A 19884-nucleotide genomic window follows, 5' to 3' on the forward strand; every position below is an offset into this window, starting at 1 on the left:
AGGAAAATTGAGAGATATTAAATTCTTATTGCGGTATGTACAAACTAGACATAGGTTGAAATTATTTTTGATACTCGCCAATCGGGTTCGCTGCATGTGAATATTTGTTCAGATGTTGCTATGAGCTTGAAATGAAAAAACACAAAAGAAATTGGTGTCTAAAATGAATTTTTTTTTTTTACAAAAAGAAATTTATAGTTTGGTTTTTGGTCGAAAACAAGTTTTCATTAAAATTATTTTTATATACCTAGCTATAATATTATCATATATAACATACTAAATACTAATACATTGTATGCTACTGTACACCGTTAGTCACATAACTATAGTAAATGTTAAAACTATTTATTTTCTTGCATTTTAGAACCCTGGTTACAGATTAATTATAGACATTTTTAATTAAATAGAAATAACAATTTGAAACTAAAAAGAAATAGTAATTTAGCACTATTTCAGTTTGAATTTTGATAATAACAACATAAAACGCGCGCAATTCAAACGGGACTATATTGATAACAGAATAGTTGGCGCGAAAATATTTTGGCCTTATCATTAACGGATATGATATCTATTGATAACGTCTCCACGTGTTCATTCTAATTTGAAAATTTTACCTTTAAAAAATTGAATCGCCTACGGTTTATTGGGTTTTCTGTATTTGTGCTTTGTTAATCCTTAATCGTGTCTAGTTTCTACTATACGGTATGTTATTATTTTGTTAGTTTTTATTTTTGATTGTGATTAGATATTTCCTTCCTTAGTCCGTCAATCTCTCAGTTAAGGAATTTAGATGTATTTCCTGTGTACTGATCGATCTGCTGATGTGATGAGGAATCTTAAAACATATTTGTATACCTTGAAATCTTTTCCAGGGACGATTAGATCATTTTATAATTTTGAACTTAAAAGTGTCCAGCATTCAATTATAAAATAAAATATCACCAAAGAATCACACTTTAGATAAAAACTAATGAAATAAGTTGTTAGGTCATCTTTTAGAAAATGAAGAATTCAAATTTGTTTACAGATTCCTTATCATAACAGTAGATATATCATCGAACCGTGTACTGTTTGAACAAAAATACGTCTAAATTGCTATAAATATTTTGATAGATGGACCTAGACAGAATAAATCACTTTCTAATTGGCTTTATTTTGAAATTTATTACAAAGCATAATATATTATATTTGTAGACAAACACAACTATTCAACATGTTTCCAAAGTACTCTCCACATAATATACGAATCAAAACTTTGAGCCTTAGTATGAACATTTTCGAATCTTGTACGGGTTCTTCCAGTAAGTTATATTTTAAGGCATAAATATAAGCGAATTTCTAAAATCATTTTATTTGTAAAGTGTGTTTAAGACCTTTTTTTAAAAAAAATTAAAGAGTTATACAATATTTTGTAAAATTGTTATAGTGTATTAGGTACTGGTTTTTTTTCAAAGTTCTAGTATACAACGTTGACACTAAAAAATCACCCTAAATGTGTTGAAACTCTATTTTTTTGTAAACATTATTATTTATTTATTGTATTTTTAAACGGGTAATACCCAATTACAAATATGAGAAGAATAGACAAAGTGTTCATAAACACAGAATTAACACAAAAATAAAAGTATACAGCTGACAAATAAAATGGATTTCAACAACACAAAATAATTGATAAAGATAAACAATATTTACACAATAAGATTATTTAAATAAATAACAAAAGCTTCTATCGAATTTTTAACATATAAATCAATATTATTTTTATTTACTAGGTGCATTATGCGATTAAATGGGGCATCACGATAATTTTGTTAGTACATTTGTAGTACATTTTTGCCCTGTTTTTAATGTACGTTTTTATTAGCCGTTTCGGGTTCCTAATTTTGATGAACAACCAATAATTATCGAAAACAAATACATTGGTGAAAAAAATTAACTTGTCAATATCTAATAGTCATCAACGAAGTACACAAATTTCATTTTATTATGTGTAATTTTTAATATATTCATTTAATTAATGTTTATGTCTTAAGCGATTACAATAACATTATATGTTTTTTATTATATATTAATTAATAATGAAGATACATTTTTTACAGAGAGCAAGCCTTATGCGATGTTGCGCTGATATGTGATGATGGCGTTCAAATTTTAGCTCATAAAGCAATTGTAGCATCTGCAAGCCCTATGCTGTTAGCAATGTTCAATGGTGGCTTTAAGGAGACCAAAGGAATTAGTATGCCTATTAAAGATATTGAATCTGGTATATTGACGTCAATTGTAACTTGTGCATATACATTTCAGATGGATATCCAGGAAAATAATATAGAAGTAATATAATATACCAAATTATTTTCATTGAACACATTTATTGTTATAATTTTAAATTTAATTTGTATTTCAGAAACTATTGAGAGCTTCTGAATACTTTCAATTTAACTATGCTAAGGATTTATGTTAAAAAAAACATAAACGTCAATAATTGTATTAATTTTATGAGCTTTTCTGAACCTACATCACAAAAAGGGCTATACACTTATTGTTTCTTGTATTGTTTAGAACATTTTAAGTAAGTAGTAAAGATTGGAATTCGTTTGAGAACATTTTAATATATACTAAATGTTTTATTCCTAGTACAATTCTGGAAAATGAATCGCAAGTAATAGAATTATATGAATTAAATTTTGAAGATATTTTTAAGCTCATATCAAATGATCATTTGGTGGTTGAATCTGAAGAAAAGATACTTTGGCAAAATAAAAAATACAATTTAATTTGATTATTTTTAATTGCATTTATGAGATATTAATACTGGCAGTGTAGTATCATACTACACTGAAAATGTAGTATCATAAGTTTTCTAAAATGTTGAAAAAGTTAGAAAAAATCAAAAAAGTAGGAAAAAGTATTCTTTTATGTTGATGGTTTAGATTTATATAGTTTTTTTGGTTGTAGTTTTTAAGAATAAATGCAGATAGTGTCCAAGAATGTAATAATTTTTAGAAGAGCAAAAGGTTAAGAAGCCCATCCGGATATATATTTAAATATATGTCAGGATAGTCAACAATAAAACCATTTTACTTTTTGTGAGAAAATGAATTTGGAAATATAGAGAAAAAGCATAAAGTTGATTAGACATTTTTTAAGACCAAGTATTTCAATAATGTGTTAATTAAAATTATAAAGAAATAAGATCATTATTTTTAGTTCTTATTACTTTATTCAGCATACATTTGTCTGATTTCCTTACCCACGCCAATTTTCTTATTAGGATTGTTTTTAATAATGATTTATTTAATAAATTGCGTATGTTTTTACACATAAGGTGTTATTATTTATTATAGATCTTTGATTTCATTATTAAATGGATAAAGTGTGATCTAGAGGAACGAAGTAAATATTTATCAAATTTACTAAATTACTTAAGGTTACCTTTAATTTCGAGAAAAGCATTTAAATGTATACGTGATGAACCATTATTGAGAAGCCAACGTGACTGTAAGTATTTAAACCGATGCCGACCCTACTGATTACTATATTATATAACATATAAATATTGGATCTTTTTACAATTCACATTTACAATTGTTTTCATATAGTATATTAGTCTCATAATGGATTTTTAATATAAGCCTATCATTTCTAGGTTTGATGGATATCATGGAAAATTATTTATCTGTCGACGTTGATGAAAATATCACAAAAGCAACAAAGAGGACACCTTATTTGTATAAACCAAATGTATATAAATATTTTCTTGAAACTTATTTGTGGCATCCTACTTAGTAAAAATACTTTATAATAATCAATGTTACTTTTTTTTAAGTACATTTATTATGAAATCAAACAATTATTTCTATAATTTTTTCCACATATTTTGATTATTTTATAATCTAAGGAAATATATTTACGATATTATAAAATGTTATTATTTTTGTTAAACATATTTTTGCTGTGTGGGACATCTACATATAGAATACTTTTTACATTTGTAGAAAATGAAATATTTAATTATTTGTTTTCAGTTTATTTTTGCTATTAAAGGTCAATCCAATTGTGATGATTCTTATGTAATGTTTATGGATCTAAGGCGGGAAAATGATCTTAATTGGAAATCATGTGATTATTCATTTTTTTGTCCACCCCATCGAGATGCAACTTTGGTCGTTTCGGAAACTGGAATACTACTTGCAATTGGAGGTTATGATGAATTAGAAAAAGGGAGTAATTGTGTTTATGAACTTGAACTTACTTCTACATCAAAAATGTGGATACCTACAACGCCTTTGCATAGATCACGATTATATTTTTCTGTTTGCACTCAAGGAAAGTATATATATGTGGTGTGTATCAATTTATATTATTTGGAAAACAATATACCTGAGTCCAAAATTTATGTAACATATTGAAAATATATATTTAATATGCGTCTTTTTACTCTCTATTCCGCATAGGTAGGAGGTGAAGATACTTTAGGAGAAACATTAGATTCAATAGAATATTATGACACATATTCAAAGGAATGGACTGTAATAGATAAGCCAATGCCAACCCCTCGGCAATTATGTAGTTTAATAATTCACAACTCTCGTCTATATGTTGTAAGTATGAAATTGTATTTAATGTGTTGTATACAGGTATAGACAGTAATAGTTTAATCTATAGGTTTTAGTAAGTGACAATTTGAATAGGCTTATGGTTTTGTATACATAATTTATGTTATGTTGACATGTAGTAGTGCAGTGTTTTACTTAGGTGACATATGAAATCTGATGTAACACTAAATTGATCTTATGTTTATAAAATAAACTAAACACGAGGTTTTAAATCGTCCCCAATAGTACTAGTATTCTATTTACCGAAATAAAACTATCCAACAACCTAACAAGCTAATAACCATGATAAAAAAACCTAGTGTAGTTTAAATGTTGTACATTTCATGTAGTTGACTTTTTATTCTATGAAGTTTTGTAGACTTGTGGATGTAGATGTACTATTAAGTAGTATAGAGTGCCATAATATGCAAGAAAAACGGTGGTGTTAAATGCGATATGAGCAGCTACTGCTTTATTAGACATAACAAGCGGAGGAAATGATTTATATTTATTTCAATTTGTGCAAATATAGAACATTATTGATGTCTATTAATGGACGTGTTTTCTGCTACACAAATAAAACTTTATCCATCAAACCAATAACAAAAGCTGCCAAACCTAAAGAAATAATTGTAATTGATTTTACGTTTTATATTTAATGTAATTCATTTTTTTTTCTATGAAGTTTGGTGGATATGATGATAGTGATGATGACAACTTTTTAAGTAGCGTAGACTGCTATGATCTACTAGAACAATGTTGGATACAGTGTCATCATCCTATGCCTAGAGCTACTGCTGTTGTAGGATGGGTAACAATGGGCATTTCAGATAGAGAAAATGATATTTATTTATTTGTCGGTAATGAAAAACTGAAAGGCGCTTACAAAATGAACATAAATGATTCAAAATGGGATACCCTACCTGATATGATCAATGCAAAAAGGTTTGCTAGTAAGTGAATAATAATAATTGTGTTTGAGAAATATTATCCGAATATGATTTGTATCATGTTCGGGTATATCCATGTTGTCGTTTCATTGTCTATCTGACCTTTCAAACCTATTTCGGATTTAGAGCGATTGTCAACATTTCACTCTTGTGACTATACTGTAGTACTGTGGCTATCGCTTTGACACAGCAATTGGTTAAAAAAGTCAGTAAAATAATGACAACATGAATAGTTCCGAAAATGATGAAACTAATAGTTTATACTACGAAAGATTTACCTCGTGCATATGATATATATTTATAACACTTTATTTTAAAATGCAGATGCCGTTACTATTGAAAACGATTTATTTGTTGTCGAGAAAAATACCACTTTGTGGTTCACAAAAAATGATGAAGAACCCGAGGGAGTCTTTTGTGAAAGATATATTGCTGAAAAAAACATATGACAAGAGATTGAGTCATCAAATATATTAAGTGATTATGATCACATAATTTGTTTTAATGATGCGAGATTGAAAACATTTAATATTGACATATCATAAACATTTTAATATTATATACTATGAAATTGTAATAATCAAAACTGAGTAATACTAAGTAGTGAATATAAATATATAACTAATATACATTATACAAGTTTAATTTGTTTTTTGCTCCAAACACAAAGAGAAAAAGAAACATCATTGTAAAATTAATATAACTGATTTTGATGGATTAAATTCTCAGTTGGCATTAAGGCTAAACTTAATAGAAGGCTATCACAACTCTTCAAGAGTTTTTGCCGCCACCGACACCTCTTTCCACTCTTTTCGATTTTGTACTTTTTCTTCCCAATTTGGTATCCCTAGTTTCTCTAAGTCCTGCCTTATCCCATCTATCCATCGCTTCTTTGGACGTCCTCTTGGTCTCTTCCCTGTGGGTTTCCATTCGCCCGCCGCTTTAAGGTACTCTGAGCGAAATTTGCATAAGTTAAATTTAAAAAAAGTTTGTCGGGTACACGTTTTATCAGTGTTTTCCATCTAGTCTTGCCTCCAATTTAAATCCTCATAATTATGTATTGTATGTTGTTTTGCTGTTATAAATATTTTAAACATACCAAATCTGTGGCTTGGGTCTAAAAGAGCCATTGTCAATTTTGGGCATAAACGAGTTGGTCCGCTAAATTCATAAATTAAAACATTATTTATATACACTCTGAAGGCAGGTTAGGTTAGGTTTCAATAGTTCAGTACATATGTCCCGAGGGTATAAGCAACCGAATATGCAGTTCGGTAAAATAGACCGACCCAGAATATTACTATTTTTCATTCAGCCGTACTTAACAGTATAAAATAAAAACTAAAATTGTGTCATTACGGACAATGAAGTCTTTAAAAAAAAATTTCTAAATAATTTATAGGATCTACAATTTGTTAATATTACATGGTAGGTTGTATTATGTTAGCGAATCTGACAACTGCGGTGTTTGTTTGTTCGGGAATTTTTTCCTGCCAGTGCCTACGCCTACCTACCAAATTAATTCGACTATCATTATATTAAAAAAAACTATCCTTATCGGTTATCCTTCTGCACAGTTTAAACGTTGGAGAGTTCCGGATGCACCCTGTGATAGAGAGCGGTAGAAGGGGTTGGCGCTGGCGCTGTTATACTGCCAAGTCGTGTCGACGGTCAACGTGCAGTAGCTTGCGGCGGTACGCGTGCAAGACACGGTGCTGTTTTTGGGGTTCAACAGTCAGTCACACGGGTAAGTACTAAACATTTTTTAATTATTTCAAAAAAAAAATAGTTAATCGAGAGGGAGTAGAAGACGTGACGTCGAATTCACTGTGCTTACTTTTTTAACTTTGCCGTGGAGCCGAGACGGTATCGTTTTCGAAATGATGATCGCCTTTTATTTTTTTGTACCAAAACCCAATTTACCGATATGGCGCTTAAATTTTTTTCTACTTCATCCTAGTTTCTATAGATTTTTAGATTGCCGGTTAAAAATGTTAATAATCATTGGTTTAGTGTTTCGACTTTCCGTACTAAAAATAAATAAATAAACGCAAATTTTAACTAACTTACAAATACGTCTCATAACAACAAAATAATAACCTAATGAAAAAATAGTAGAATTTATCTCATTGATAAATGTATTAACGGTAAACGTGCAGATTGTTATTCTTATTGTAAATGATTGTTTTTTTCCATAATCAAAAAATAATAGTACTAAATACACGAACATTTTACTCTAGCTGTATTTCAGTACCACAAAAATGAAAAAAAAATGTCTCAATTTTTTTTTTTGTTAAAAAAATATCTTTAATATTATTGTACCTATTATATTTGATTAATTATTATGGAGCTATATAAGCTTATAGGGAAGCTATGTATAGGAAAGTGCCAAATTGTATTGAATTAAAGACTAAAACGCGAATTTACTTTCTCAAGTGTCTAACCAAACCAATTTCATTTTTTTTTCTGTTATTAAAATTTACCATTTTTTCTAGGTGGGCTAAATGACCGATTTTTTTTTGTTTTTAAAATTTTACTATAAACATTTGTATTTTTCTATTTTATTTTCTAATAGCTTAATAAAAAATCGGCCTTTTAGCCGCCCCCCCCCCTCCATAGAAACTTTTTTTTTTGACGTTTTAGATCTAAAATCCTGACATAATTACGCCAACTTAGGATGGTCCGATTTAAATTCTGTAAAAATATTTGAGCTTCACGGCCTCTTTTCTAGGTTATTGAGGGAATCGATTATTAATATTTTAACTAAAAATATGTTTAAATCCTATTTTAATTTCTCAAATTTAAACATTTTTTATTATTCACTTCCTTGTCTTTTTGAGTAAATAAAATAGTTATTAAAAAATGTACAGAATATTTTTACAGAATTGAAATTCGATCATCCGTAGTAGGCGTAACTATTTCAGGTCTTTAGATCTAAATATTGGTTTCATGTACTACTAAAATGACCAAGTCGTAGAAAAAATTTGTATTTACTAAATGCAATACTATGCAGCGTATACAAGTTACAAATGAACCTGAAAACAAATTGATATGGTCGAAATTTATTAAAACCCCTTTTTTAAATTAAATATTGCCTATATAAAACTGATGCTTAAAACCCGCCCGCTTTCAATCCCCATAATATTGTTTATGCCCGAATAAAGGCATAAGAATACAGATATCATAGTTTAATTAATTACACAAAAATATAAAACAAAATATAACCATCACAATAATCTTAGAGCATGTCATTTTTCCTTAAATTTTTGTGCAACCAATCGTCTATGGCCGCATAGGTACTGGCCGCTGTACTTTGTCATTTTAATCGGCGCATCGTGCATCTGCCCGGTTGCCAAGGGTGTACACGGATCGATCAATACAGGTGTTGAACGGTATACTGCACTTGTGCAAATGCATTCTAGGCTCTAATTCCACAACCTACCACCGTCCCGAAGGCGTCACGTTGGTACGAAACACAAAATCTTTGGCAACAGCACACAATTAACGTTACGGTAATTATAGTACAAACATTTATAATTATTAAGAAAACAGTTAGGTCAATAAAACGTTCAAATAACATAAAAAAATTATTCGATATTTTCGAATAAAAAATTATTTAATATTATGTAAAGATAACATATTTTGTTTATTTATTCGAAAACGACAAATAATCGCGGACAAAGCTACACTTTAATGGACACCCTATTTTTTTCGTTTTTTTTTAAATTATTATTCGATAGTATTTTGCATGCTGATTACGAATATGTAAACATTTTGCCCAGCTCGCACTTAGTTTGGAAGTTACGGATTAGTTTTAAAGTTCGCCGACGTCGACAGACGCGCGCGCCCGGCACCGCACGTCTACCCGCGCCCGCTGGGTACTTTGTCCGTCGATCGCCGCTCTCGACACGACGGCCGCCCGTTATACTGAATACCTCTTGAGGGGAACGGAAAGCGCTATTTATTAAGGAGCAAAGGATAGGCAATATTTGACAAAAAATGTATCTCGTAGCCATTGTTCATAAGCCTATTAATTTCAAGGTGAACGTATATTACAATTTTCTAATTACTATACTTTTAAAGTTATTTTTCTCCGTGTTATGACGAAAGTTTGATAAAAAAATTATGTGGGTCTCGGCGGGACCCGCGGCAGAAGTGAAACTTCAAAACGGTGTGTTGCTGAACTTAAAAAAATTGTGTAATAAAAGATACGCTATTGTAAAGATTTGTACATTAATTAAAATAGTATAAAGTTGGAAAAAACAAAAATGTATTTCTTAGTGGGGGCCGATCATTGACGTCTTCGCAACTTGAATGCATTTTGTACTGTTATACGGCAGATGCAGTGGACTTATATGTTTTAACGCCAACATACACTAACATAATATATCCACATACACTCATAAAATAAACGCATTCTAGACAGCGCTCTTGAATTGAAGAATTTTCACAAAATTACATACTTTGTCTATTTGTACTTCTTAATGTTTTACATTGAACGTGGTGAATTTGTTTGAATACAAAATACGAGATAATCAAACTAACTCGGTGGTTACAATCTGTTACTTAATTATATTATGTTGACGCAACCAGTTAGTTAGTTTGTTAATTATTATAACAATAAGTGTTTGTTAACGAAAAGGCAAATCATTAGCTTGTACTTATATATACATTAAGCCAACAAAAATTAGTACATCAGAATAATCAAAATATGAAAAATAATAATATATTAGTCAGTCAGTGATATTAAAAAAAAAAGATTACAACTTAACTTGTACTTGTCATTATTATAAATTCGGACTTTTTTTTACGTTTTGTCGTGTCCAAACTACATTTTAATATGTTTTCTTAGCTAAAAATAACGGTTTTAATCGAAGTTAATGCGTCGTAATTATAATCTTGTATATTAACACATTTCGTTAAAGTAGTCTTGAGTTTAATTTTTAGTCTACAACACGACTAGGTCGGCTTGGACAACTTTTGAGACAAGATATTTTGCCATCCTGGGGAATTGGGTATGGTGCGGTGGTTTCCCGTTGTCTTCCGCACCGGTAAGGATAGGTTAAAAAAAAATGTTTAAATTTATTTTTTACTCGGTTTACTATGTTAAAAGCTTTTTAGTTGAAACTGTGTAGTTATTCAAAGTAAAAGCAACACAAAGTGCATCTGTAAATGAAGGCTACAGTAAAGGCCAAATCGCATTATGGCATTATTGATCTTTAGTTTTTTCCTACCGTTGGTTAGATTGTATGCGCGTACCCAAAAACAAAAGCATCTAATAGCAGATAATGTCGTGTGTAATTGTTAATAATAATTTATAACAGACGTGCTCCAGTTCAATATATCACTTTAATCATTTTTACAAACTTGATCACTTTACACTGGAAAATTAAAAAAATATATTTGAGATTATTTCAGGGTTTAATAATTAACTGCAATCGTTTTTTTTTTCTGTTAGCTTTGGCCTTAGCGACAACGACCGCCACCACACACCGAGAACACAATAACGTCCAACTGGTCCAACATGTTATCCGTCCGCGGATTGGACCTGGTCATCACGGCCACGGTGGTTCTTATCTTGGCGTCATATTTTTCATCGTCCATATCCGTCCATGCGTGAGTACAGTGTTTTTCTAAATAAAGTGGTACAAATCATTTTTACACCATTTCACAGAAAAGACAAATGCAAATCGAAAATGTATATTCAACACATTACGGGAGTGTCATTGATTGTAAATTATGTATAATAATATAGCATACAGGGCGGCCCACATTGATTTGACAAATGAAATAACTTTTGTTCTAGTGAACATTTTTTTTTTTTTTTTGATAAATAAGTAAAGGTATTTTATCTGCGCGCATTTCTCTACCGCACTCCGCCTCTTTAGTTAAAGAATTGTAAACGAAATATTATTTTCTGAAATCAAAATAACCGCCAAACTACAATAACTGAACTTTAAATAGCAATAAAAAAACGTTCAGGTACACATATGACCTTTAAATTTTATGTTATGTCTATGAAAAGCATAATAAAATTAGTAATTTATAATTTTTTCGATATTGGTTGGATATTTTAAAAAGGGACTTTTGAGCAACTAGAATTAATTTTCGGACCACTGCGACAGCAGCTTTGATTTGAAGAGTGTAATATTGGCAAAGTAAGCGCGGATCTCTCACGTAATGCCCAACTATGATATAATATTAGCACAAGACAGTGTAAAAACTGAACGTCAGAGTACTCAAAAAAAAAAAAGGTACCCGAGTTTGATTGATTTAATTATTTTTGCTTATAGAAAGTGCACCAATTATGATACAGCGGATCATAACAGTCTGATAAAAAGGCTAATGTGGCAAACGGAACCTTGTCGATATAATAGTTTTACAAGGCCAATACCGGAAAGCGGACCGACGAGGGTCTGGGCCAGAGTGGACAAGTATATTATCCGAAAATCTTCTACTGCTCGACAGTTGGTTAGTTGGCGCACAGTTGCCCGTTTCCATATTTTTTACTATCATTATTCACTTACTGGAATTTCATCATAACACTCCAGACACTCCAGATAAGTATAAAACCCCGAGCGAAAAGCGCTAATCCAATATAATAATATCTCGGGCTTGTAAGACGAGTGATTTTAATCTGGTTTAAAAGTAATATAACAATGTTGCGACTTGTAGTAGGCCGAAAAAGGCGCTGGCGCGTTTTAGGATCGAACATATCTCATTTTTCAACTGTCATCCATTTTACACTAGATAGTTTTTAATCGAGAATTGTACTTATCGACCGTGTGTACTATTTGACCGTTTATTTGACGTAGAATTTAACTCCAGACGTGCTGATAAAATTTCGGTGGCGCGACAGCCGTCTGGCGCATTCTTTATCCAATTTGAACGTACGAGGAAAGGACAAACTTAAGCAGCGAATTTGGACTCCACTCGTTGACATAGTCAACTACGACACGGACTCAGATCCCCAAGACATCCTGGAGACGGTGCAACCGGACGGCACGGTTATCTATTCGGCCAGGTGATATAGTGTATTATATTGTTTTATTATAATTGTTAACTGTGGTGTTTAACTCTGGGAGTTTTGTCAAGACGTACGATAATAACGGCGGACGTTGGTTGCAGGTTGGAAGTGCCGTCTGAGCTGTGCACGATGAACTTGGAAAAGTTCCCGTTCGACAAGCAGAAATGTTCCCTGTTACTGCAGAGTCGTGAGTAGTGTTGTCCGGTGGATGGATTTCTGATTGAGTTATATCGCGTGTCTTGTGTTTTCTGCAGTGTTGTACAACAATACTGATTTGGAACTGTTGTGGGAACACGTTTCGCCGGAGGAGCTCAGGAGCAGCTTAGAATTTACCCAATACAGCTTGGCGTCGATTCGGACGACCGTGACGGTCAGCGACCACTACGAAGAATTGGGTACAGACTAAAAAAAAAAATTCCAGTTAGAGTGGGTTCAGGGCATAGTGGGGACGAGGAGATCACAGGTCTACAGAAATTATTATAACTGAAAGCGATAAAATCACTTTTCAATAAACGTTTCGATGCAAATCTGTAGAGAGTAGGTTCAAACCGGTACAGTCCAAACTAAGTACACTATATAAAATTAAGCACAGCAAAAAAGTATTATACGTTAGTAAGTATAGCAGTAATTGTTATTAGTATTGAGTAAGTAAGGGAGTTCCAGTGTTCGCAGTTAAAAGTTACAAATGTCGTTAAAAACATTCAACCTAATGGCAATTACGTGCTTGAATATTAATTTTTAGTATTACAGTGGATCGATTAGGGTTGATCGTCTGTATGCTAAAATAAATTTCCATAGTTACACATTAATCATAATTAACTCACGCATAGCAACATGGAAATTTGGCGTTTTTCTCAATTTTTGAAGGGGAAAGGTGGACTTTTTAAAATGTTTGGCCCAATAAAGTACCTTTCAGGTATAATTTCTGATCTATAGAGTTGCTATATGAAGACATCGGTTCGGCGGCTTAAAAGATGTCCAGACACAAAAATTAAAAAACAATACCTTCTCAGTTCCGCATCGAAGCTAATATAACATATTTTATATAAATAACTCACATTCGATTACAATGATTTATTGTCGTTGTTTTTTTTGTACCATTTTTTTCATCAAGCTGACAACTACAGCCAGTTGAAATTATACTATGAGCTGGGTCGCAAACTCGGCGTTCACACCGTGGCCTACTACTTCCTGGGTTTTTTTATGGTAGTCATGTCTTGGGGGTCGTTTTGGTTGGAGCCGAATGAAGCCTCCGGCCGCGTTAATATAGGTGAGACACCCTTTTAAAGTATACCTAAGAATAGATTGTATTTTTTTTTTATCTTTGTGTCTCCTACCTACTATAAAGGAATCTATCCGATGATGGCGTTAATCGTTCAGTACTTGTATTCGGAAAGACTGCAGCCAATATTGTTGAACATCAAAGAAATATGGCTCCTCGTATGCATTTCATTTATAGTCAGCTCTTTAATGGTGTCTGCGGTTGCGCACTTCATATCGCGGCAAAAGTAAGTAAAATAAAAAAAGCAATTTACTGTGCTGCAATATGTTGCTTCCTATTTGTTATTCCATGTTTCGATAAAAAAACATGTGGCAATCCACAAACGAATGTGGACACGGCTGAAAAGTTAAATTTTTTTTTATACTACGCAATATATATACAGGGTGATTTATTAAGGATAAGACACTCGTTTTCTCGGGTTATATTAATATTTTAAACAATAATTTTTTGGTACACGTTGTAATTTTTATGACATTTTTTTATAAGCTTCTATTGGCCTAATAGTCTAATATAAGACCTTCATTTTTTTGAAATTTTTATTAATCATATTTACCCAAAAAATAGAGATTTTTTATGTTTTAATTTTATTTGTAAGGCACATTTTTCACTTTTTACTCCTAAAAAATAAAAAATATCAAATTTGACCAAGACATGTTTTATATATATTTTTTTTAATAAAAAAACTGAAATTATACATTTATTTTTTCAGATTTTGAAAATTTTATAATTAAAAAAAAAAATAGAAATAAATCTCGGCTCATTTCCGTTAGTAGACCAAACGATTTGATTTGAGTCTTTGGTTTTATGATAAAAATTTCAGAATTTTAAAACGGGTCGAAATCGATTTTTTGAGAAAAATAACATTAAAAACCTCTATTTTTGGGGTAATAATGAGTGATAAAAATTTCAAAAAATGAAAGTCTTATAATAGACCAATAGAAGCTTTGACTCGGAATGCCCATGTAATAAGCCAGGGTTACTTATATTACATTAATTTACATATTAGTATAATATAATAGCTAAGCTTTTTTTTTGTATAATGGTCAGTCAGTTTATTATTGTCTAATATTCAGTCAGTTACTATGGTCAACCAGTGACTCTTAAAAGTGTTTATAATTAAACAGTTAAACTTATCTTTTAAAAAGTGTTTATTACTTCAGTGTCTATTTCATCTTCATTCTTTTTTTTATTGGCTCACGACACCCCATATATATATTATAATATATTGTAAATGTGTTAACGTACAGTATTTTTATTTCAGCAAACAATTCAAACTGACTTTAATTCCTCAAGTTCTACGAAAGTTGTTATCCATCGTTGGTAGCAAATTGGACAAATTCGAATGGAACAGGGGTGTGGACGAAAACGAAAGAAGTACTATTGGAACAGCAAACGTAGGTTCTAGTTTTATCAGTACTCTAAAAAAATGCATTAAGAGGATCGCATGCGGTCTTTGTTTAAGGAGTTTTAGTACAAGCAATATTTATAAAAATAAGGTTTTAATAACTTTTTGACCGTGTCGATTAATTTACCGGTTAATTCGTATAAGATTCGAGGTATTATTTTTATTTTAAACAATCTTTTCTATGAGTATAAGCCATTTTGGTTTATTTTAGACCAAAAAGCCAGACAAAATGTCCTCTACATAGGATGGTCTGTAAAGAGATTTCATTATGTATTCCAGTTCTTTGGCAACTTAACTATATATTATCATGTAGGAAGCCGATTTTAATTTAAAAATTTCAGTTTCCTGTAATTAAATATAAATTAAAATGGCAATTTTTTCAATATTAAAACCCAATTTTTTATAGAACAAAAGCAATACATCAAAAATCGATTTCCTACATAATTTAGTAACCAATTGCCAAAGAACTCCCATCCTAAGTAGTCGACATTTTGTTTGGCTTTTTCGTATAAATATAAAAAAAAACAGACCGCATGTAATCCCCTTAAACAAACAACACCTGCTTACCCGTGCATCTTCTAGGACCTAGGTTGTTATCGTCCTCTTCCCCTTTTCCACACACACACACACAAATGGTGGTTTTGGCCAGGCAAAACTCCTTTTTCTCTCTCTCCACATTACTCTGTTGACTGACCACATTAACTGAACGAATTCGATAGTTGTTGCGTTACAACACAACAAAATCGCTTAAACATAAACGATTCAAATAATTTTAAATCATTAAAAACAGAGGACGATATATCAGGTTTTTTTTTTATTATTTCGCAGAGAATAGAAATATTATTTCTCGATTATTAAGTCGATTGTTTCTCCTGATTTACAGACTGTGGAGCACGTGATGACCTCACAAGAATTTGCATTATGGATGGATCGACTAAGTCGCGTCCTTTTCCCGGTGGCCTTTCTTCTATTTAATTGTATCTATTGGTTTTACGTTTACGTGTAAATCCACCTAAAAAATTGGGATTTTTAACGACAAAAAGATAAACAGCCATGTTCATATTTCTTAAAATCGTATAAAAGGTAGACAGACAATTACACATAAAGAACAACAGTATGTTTTTAACGAAAATTAGAAAATTAGTAATATAACTTTTATAACAATTTATCTATCGTCGTTTTTCCCATTTAAATAATTTACTGCTTTTTTAGACTACTTATCTCATGTTTGATTACATTTTGAAATCGTTTTTTGCGAATTCATAGTCATAAACATGGACGGATGTACGCTCCTTGCCGTGGGCTTTATGGCTTCGGCACTCACTAAATCCTAAATTCAACTGCTAATTATAATACAGCCATAGCCGTCCGAAATCCACACTTATTCATTCATTAGTTCATTTTAATCATATTTTATATTGCATTTAACAGAAAACAGTTAGACTTAAATTTTTTAATATTAAATACTCGGTAATTATTAGCGTCTTGAATGGTTTATTCATATATTATCAGAGTATTTTTCTTAACCACATATATCTTTATGCGTTGTCCATTAAATGAAAACCGTACATCGCCGGACTGTCTAGGTTCATCATTATGGAACTTACTGGTATTATCATATAATAAGTAAAATGTGCAAACATTTTAGTAATAAGAAAAAAAGTAAACTAAATCCATGGACAATTTTTAATAAAACGAAAATGCAACAATCCATTATAATATGTAATAAAGTAGTTTATAAAGTATAGGGATTTATTGAATAAGCTAATGTATATGGCAAAAAACATATGTTATGGTACTAAAATTATTAATTCACGAAATAATTTTAAAATAGTTTGGAATCTAATCAAATATTATATTATATTATAGAAAAGTAGAAAAAAATGTTAGTGAAATAATAGATGACACAAGGAAGACTGTTGACCTTTCTCAAACTATTGTCATGATGCCCCTTTAAATCGCATAATGCGACTAGTAAATAAAAATAATATTAATTTATTTGTTAAAAACTCGTTAGAAGATTTTGTTAATTATTTAAATAATCCAACTGTGTAAATATTGTTTATCTTTATCTATTATTTTGTGTTGTTGAAATCCATTGTATTTGTCAGCTATTATGTTAATCTGTATACTTTTATTTTTATGTAAATTCTATGTTTATGTTCCTATTCTTCTCTTATGTGTAATTGGGTTTAAAAATACAATAAATAAATAAATAAATGTCTTTTCTTCAATGTCTAATAAGTAAGCATGCAGTTCCCAATACACGATCAATCAAGAATATCAATGTATTATTTTAACTTAAAAATATCTATTTGTATCATGACCCTTTTTTTTGACATACGAAAACCCTTAAAAAGTAAAAAGTTTGTTTTTAATTAACTTTGAAATTTATAGAAAATACGTTACATTTTTTATGTAGCCTTTGCTACTAGGGAGGGTATTCTAGAGATGGGCTCTCCCTCCTTTAATTACACCTATGGATTTGTATGGAAAAAATCGCCTTCGATGATGTATCTAACCTATGTTTTCAAACAGGGTTTTGAACCCAATTTGTATTTGAACTTCACAGTGATAGTTTTCAAAACCGATTATGAGTCATTGAACAATTTACCAACACAACGTTAACCGCTATATAAACAGCTGTACAATGTATTGTACCTACGCTAGGAAATGTGTCAATATTTTTGTAATCTTCAGTATAAAAACTCTCATACATACATACATATGAATATCGTAAAAAGGCCTTTGAATAGTATGTTCTTTTTCGAATTCCAGCAAGCAAAATAATAATTTCAACCATTGCATCAGCCCCTAACCTAACCCAGCCGGTTGTTTTTTTTAATTGTTCTCAATTGGCAATGTAAAATATAAACAGATATTTTATCGAGCGTTTCAATTGAAATTCTATTAATTTGCTGATAAAACTAAATTGTTATTGTGTTTTCTGCTGTTGTTGTCGTTGTAACTGTTCTTATTTGTACACATTTTTTTATATGCGAAAATATTTCACTGAAAAACAACTTATTTTTTTTGTTCCACATAGGTCGGTACTATTAGTTTTTATAACTTTATGCGAATTGTTGTTTTCAATATTCCACAGTATTTTTTGACCCTGCATATTATTTTTCTGTTCGAATACATGTAAAAGCAATTTTCATAGATCAAATTGATTAACACAATACAGTATACCTTGGTAACCTGTACTTTAAGTATAATTTTAATTCCTAAAACTACAAATAAAGAATAAAGATTAATTAACCCCACTATTTTTCAAAACGAATATGCTTTGCTTAAAAGTTAATTTAATATAATATAAGTTGGCGCTTAATTATCAAAATGTAATCTATAATACGTGATAATTACGAAACGATTTAAAAGTATATATATATATATATATATATTTTATTAATTGAATACAGGGTGATCATATTATCGTGAACTATTGTATATTGTATTTATACAATGCAATTTAAATTTTTGTAATGGATTTTTCCTTTGAGCATATCCGTCGATAGCCATACTTAAGTTTAGGCTACTATTTGTTTTACCGACTATTAAAAGCAGTAGTTGTGAATGAATAAAATATTTATGTGCGCAAATCGATATCGATATCGTAAATAGTATATCTGATTAGATAACATTTTCAAGTTTTGACTATTTGCTATGACCTTCGAATTTTCAACGTAAAAAGTAACACTAAGATGTGCACAAAAAAAAAAATTTGTAATTCGAATATCGACAATTTTATATATTGTTTTTGTCGTTCGATCGATGTAATCTTCTGCTTAAAGGATGGCAAAAAAAATGACTAACACATTCTCATGTGTGCACAAGTGCCGAAATTGTATACTTTTCGAAAATATTTTCCATTTATTATAACCTTAGCATTTTTAAATTTGGTAAAAAGTTTTTACCAAATTTAGTTTTTAAAAAAACGTATGTTTTTTTTGTGCTAAACATAGTGTTTAAACTAAGGAAGAGAGGGGAAAAGAGAGGAGATATAACCTAAAGTACCACACGAATATTCGTTGTTGACGCCATCAGTCTTAATACATCATTATAATAAAAAAAAATACATTTTTTTAGAAATTAAAGAATACTCTCTGCTCGCTTCACATCGCATAAAACAAACAACAAGTCGTTTTTCGATTTATATAAGAAGTTCCCGTTTGACAGTTTAAAATTTGAGTGTTATACATTTTATCATATTAATTTTTTTTTTTTAATTCACTGTAAAATCGACAATCGTAGAAAGGAACATATTATTCGTTTTGTAGCCTAGTTAAACTTAAAACTAAATTAAATATAAAAGTGACTTGGTAATTTTCTCAATAATTGTTAGATGTTATTCATGTTTATTATTTTATTTCTAAACTATAACAAGACACCATACTTTATACTTATTACAACTACTCATTTACGTATAACACTTTCTTATTGTGCTTGCTTTATACTAAATTGGTTTTAACCTACTACCCACAGATTCAAAGTCGTAGGGATTTTAGTCTATATTTTTGAACTTAGATTTACAGCGCTCCATAACTTTATTAAAAATAGTCGAATTAGTTTCAATGATATATAGATTATTCTTAAGACATAGTACTACCGTTAAACGTTTACAA

The 19884-nt window shown here is 30.4% G+C and overlaps 1 protein-coding gene across 6 annotated transcripts; it reads left to right on the plus strand.

Moving 5' to 3' along the window:
• The first annotated feature begins 579 nt into the window (after positions 1-579).
• Positions 580-17410, plus strand: LOC126837829 (pH-sensitive chloride channel 2-like). Of its 6 annotated transcripts, XM_050571783.1 has the most exons (21): positions 580-702; positions 1195-1301; positions 2100-2331; positions 2405-2569; positions 2635-2895; positions 2956-3152; positions 3345-3498; positions 3647-3741; positions 4026-4343; positions 4455-4601; positions 7123-7292; positions 8842-9057; positions 11004-11161; positions 11839-12016; positions 12361-12569; positions 12674-12759; positions 12827-12967; positions 13687-13842; positions 13921-14080; positions 15116-15248; positions 16143-17410. In XM_050571783.1, exons 13-21 carry the CDS (start codon positions 11070-11072, stop codon positions 16263-16265), a joined length of 1278 nt encoding a protein of 425 aa, XP_050427740.1. In that variant the 5' UTR covers positions 580-702; positions 1195-1301; positions 2100-2331; positions 2405-2569; positions 2635-2895; positions 2956-3152; positions 3345-3498; positions 3647-3741; positions 4026-4343; positions 4455-4601; positions 7123-7292; positions 8842-9057; positions 11004-11069; the 3' UTR covers positions 16266-17410. The 6 variants fall into 6 exon arrangements, with proteins under 6 accessions (XP_050427740.1, XP_050427739.1, XP_050427744.1 ...); XM_050571782.1 differs by having other exon boundaries at positions 2635-3152; XM_050571787.1 differs by having other exon boundaries at positions 2635-3152; positions 4459-4601.
• Positions 17411-19884: the final 2474 nt, after the last annotated feature.

The sequence above is a fragment of the Adelges cooleyi genome, unplaced genomic scaffold, assembly GCF_023614345.1.
Source record: "Adelges cooleyi isolate 19-005CV unplaced genomic scaffold, UGA_ACOO_1.1 ACOO_flye_CR_arks_rails_tigmint_CR_PRNA_3, whole genome shotgun sequence".
NCBI classification, from domain to species: Eukaryota; Metazoa; Arthropoda; class Insecta; order Hemiptera; family Adelgidae; genus Adelges; species Adelges cooleyi.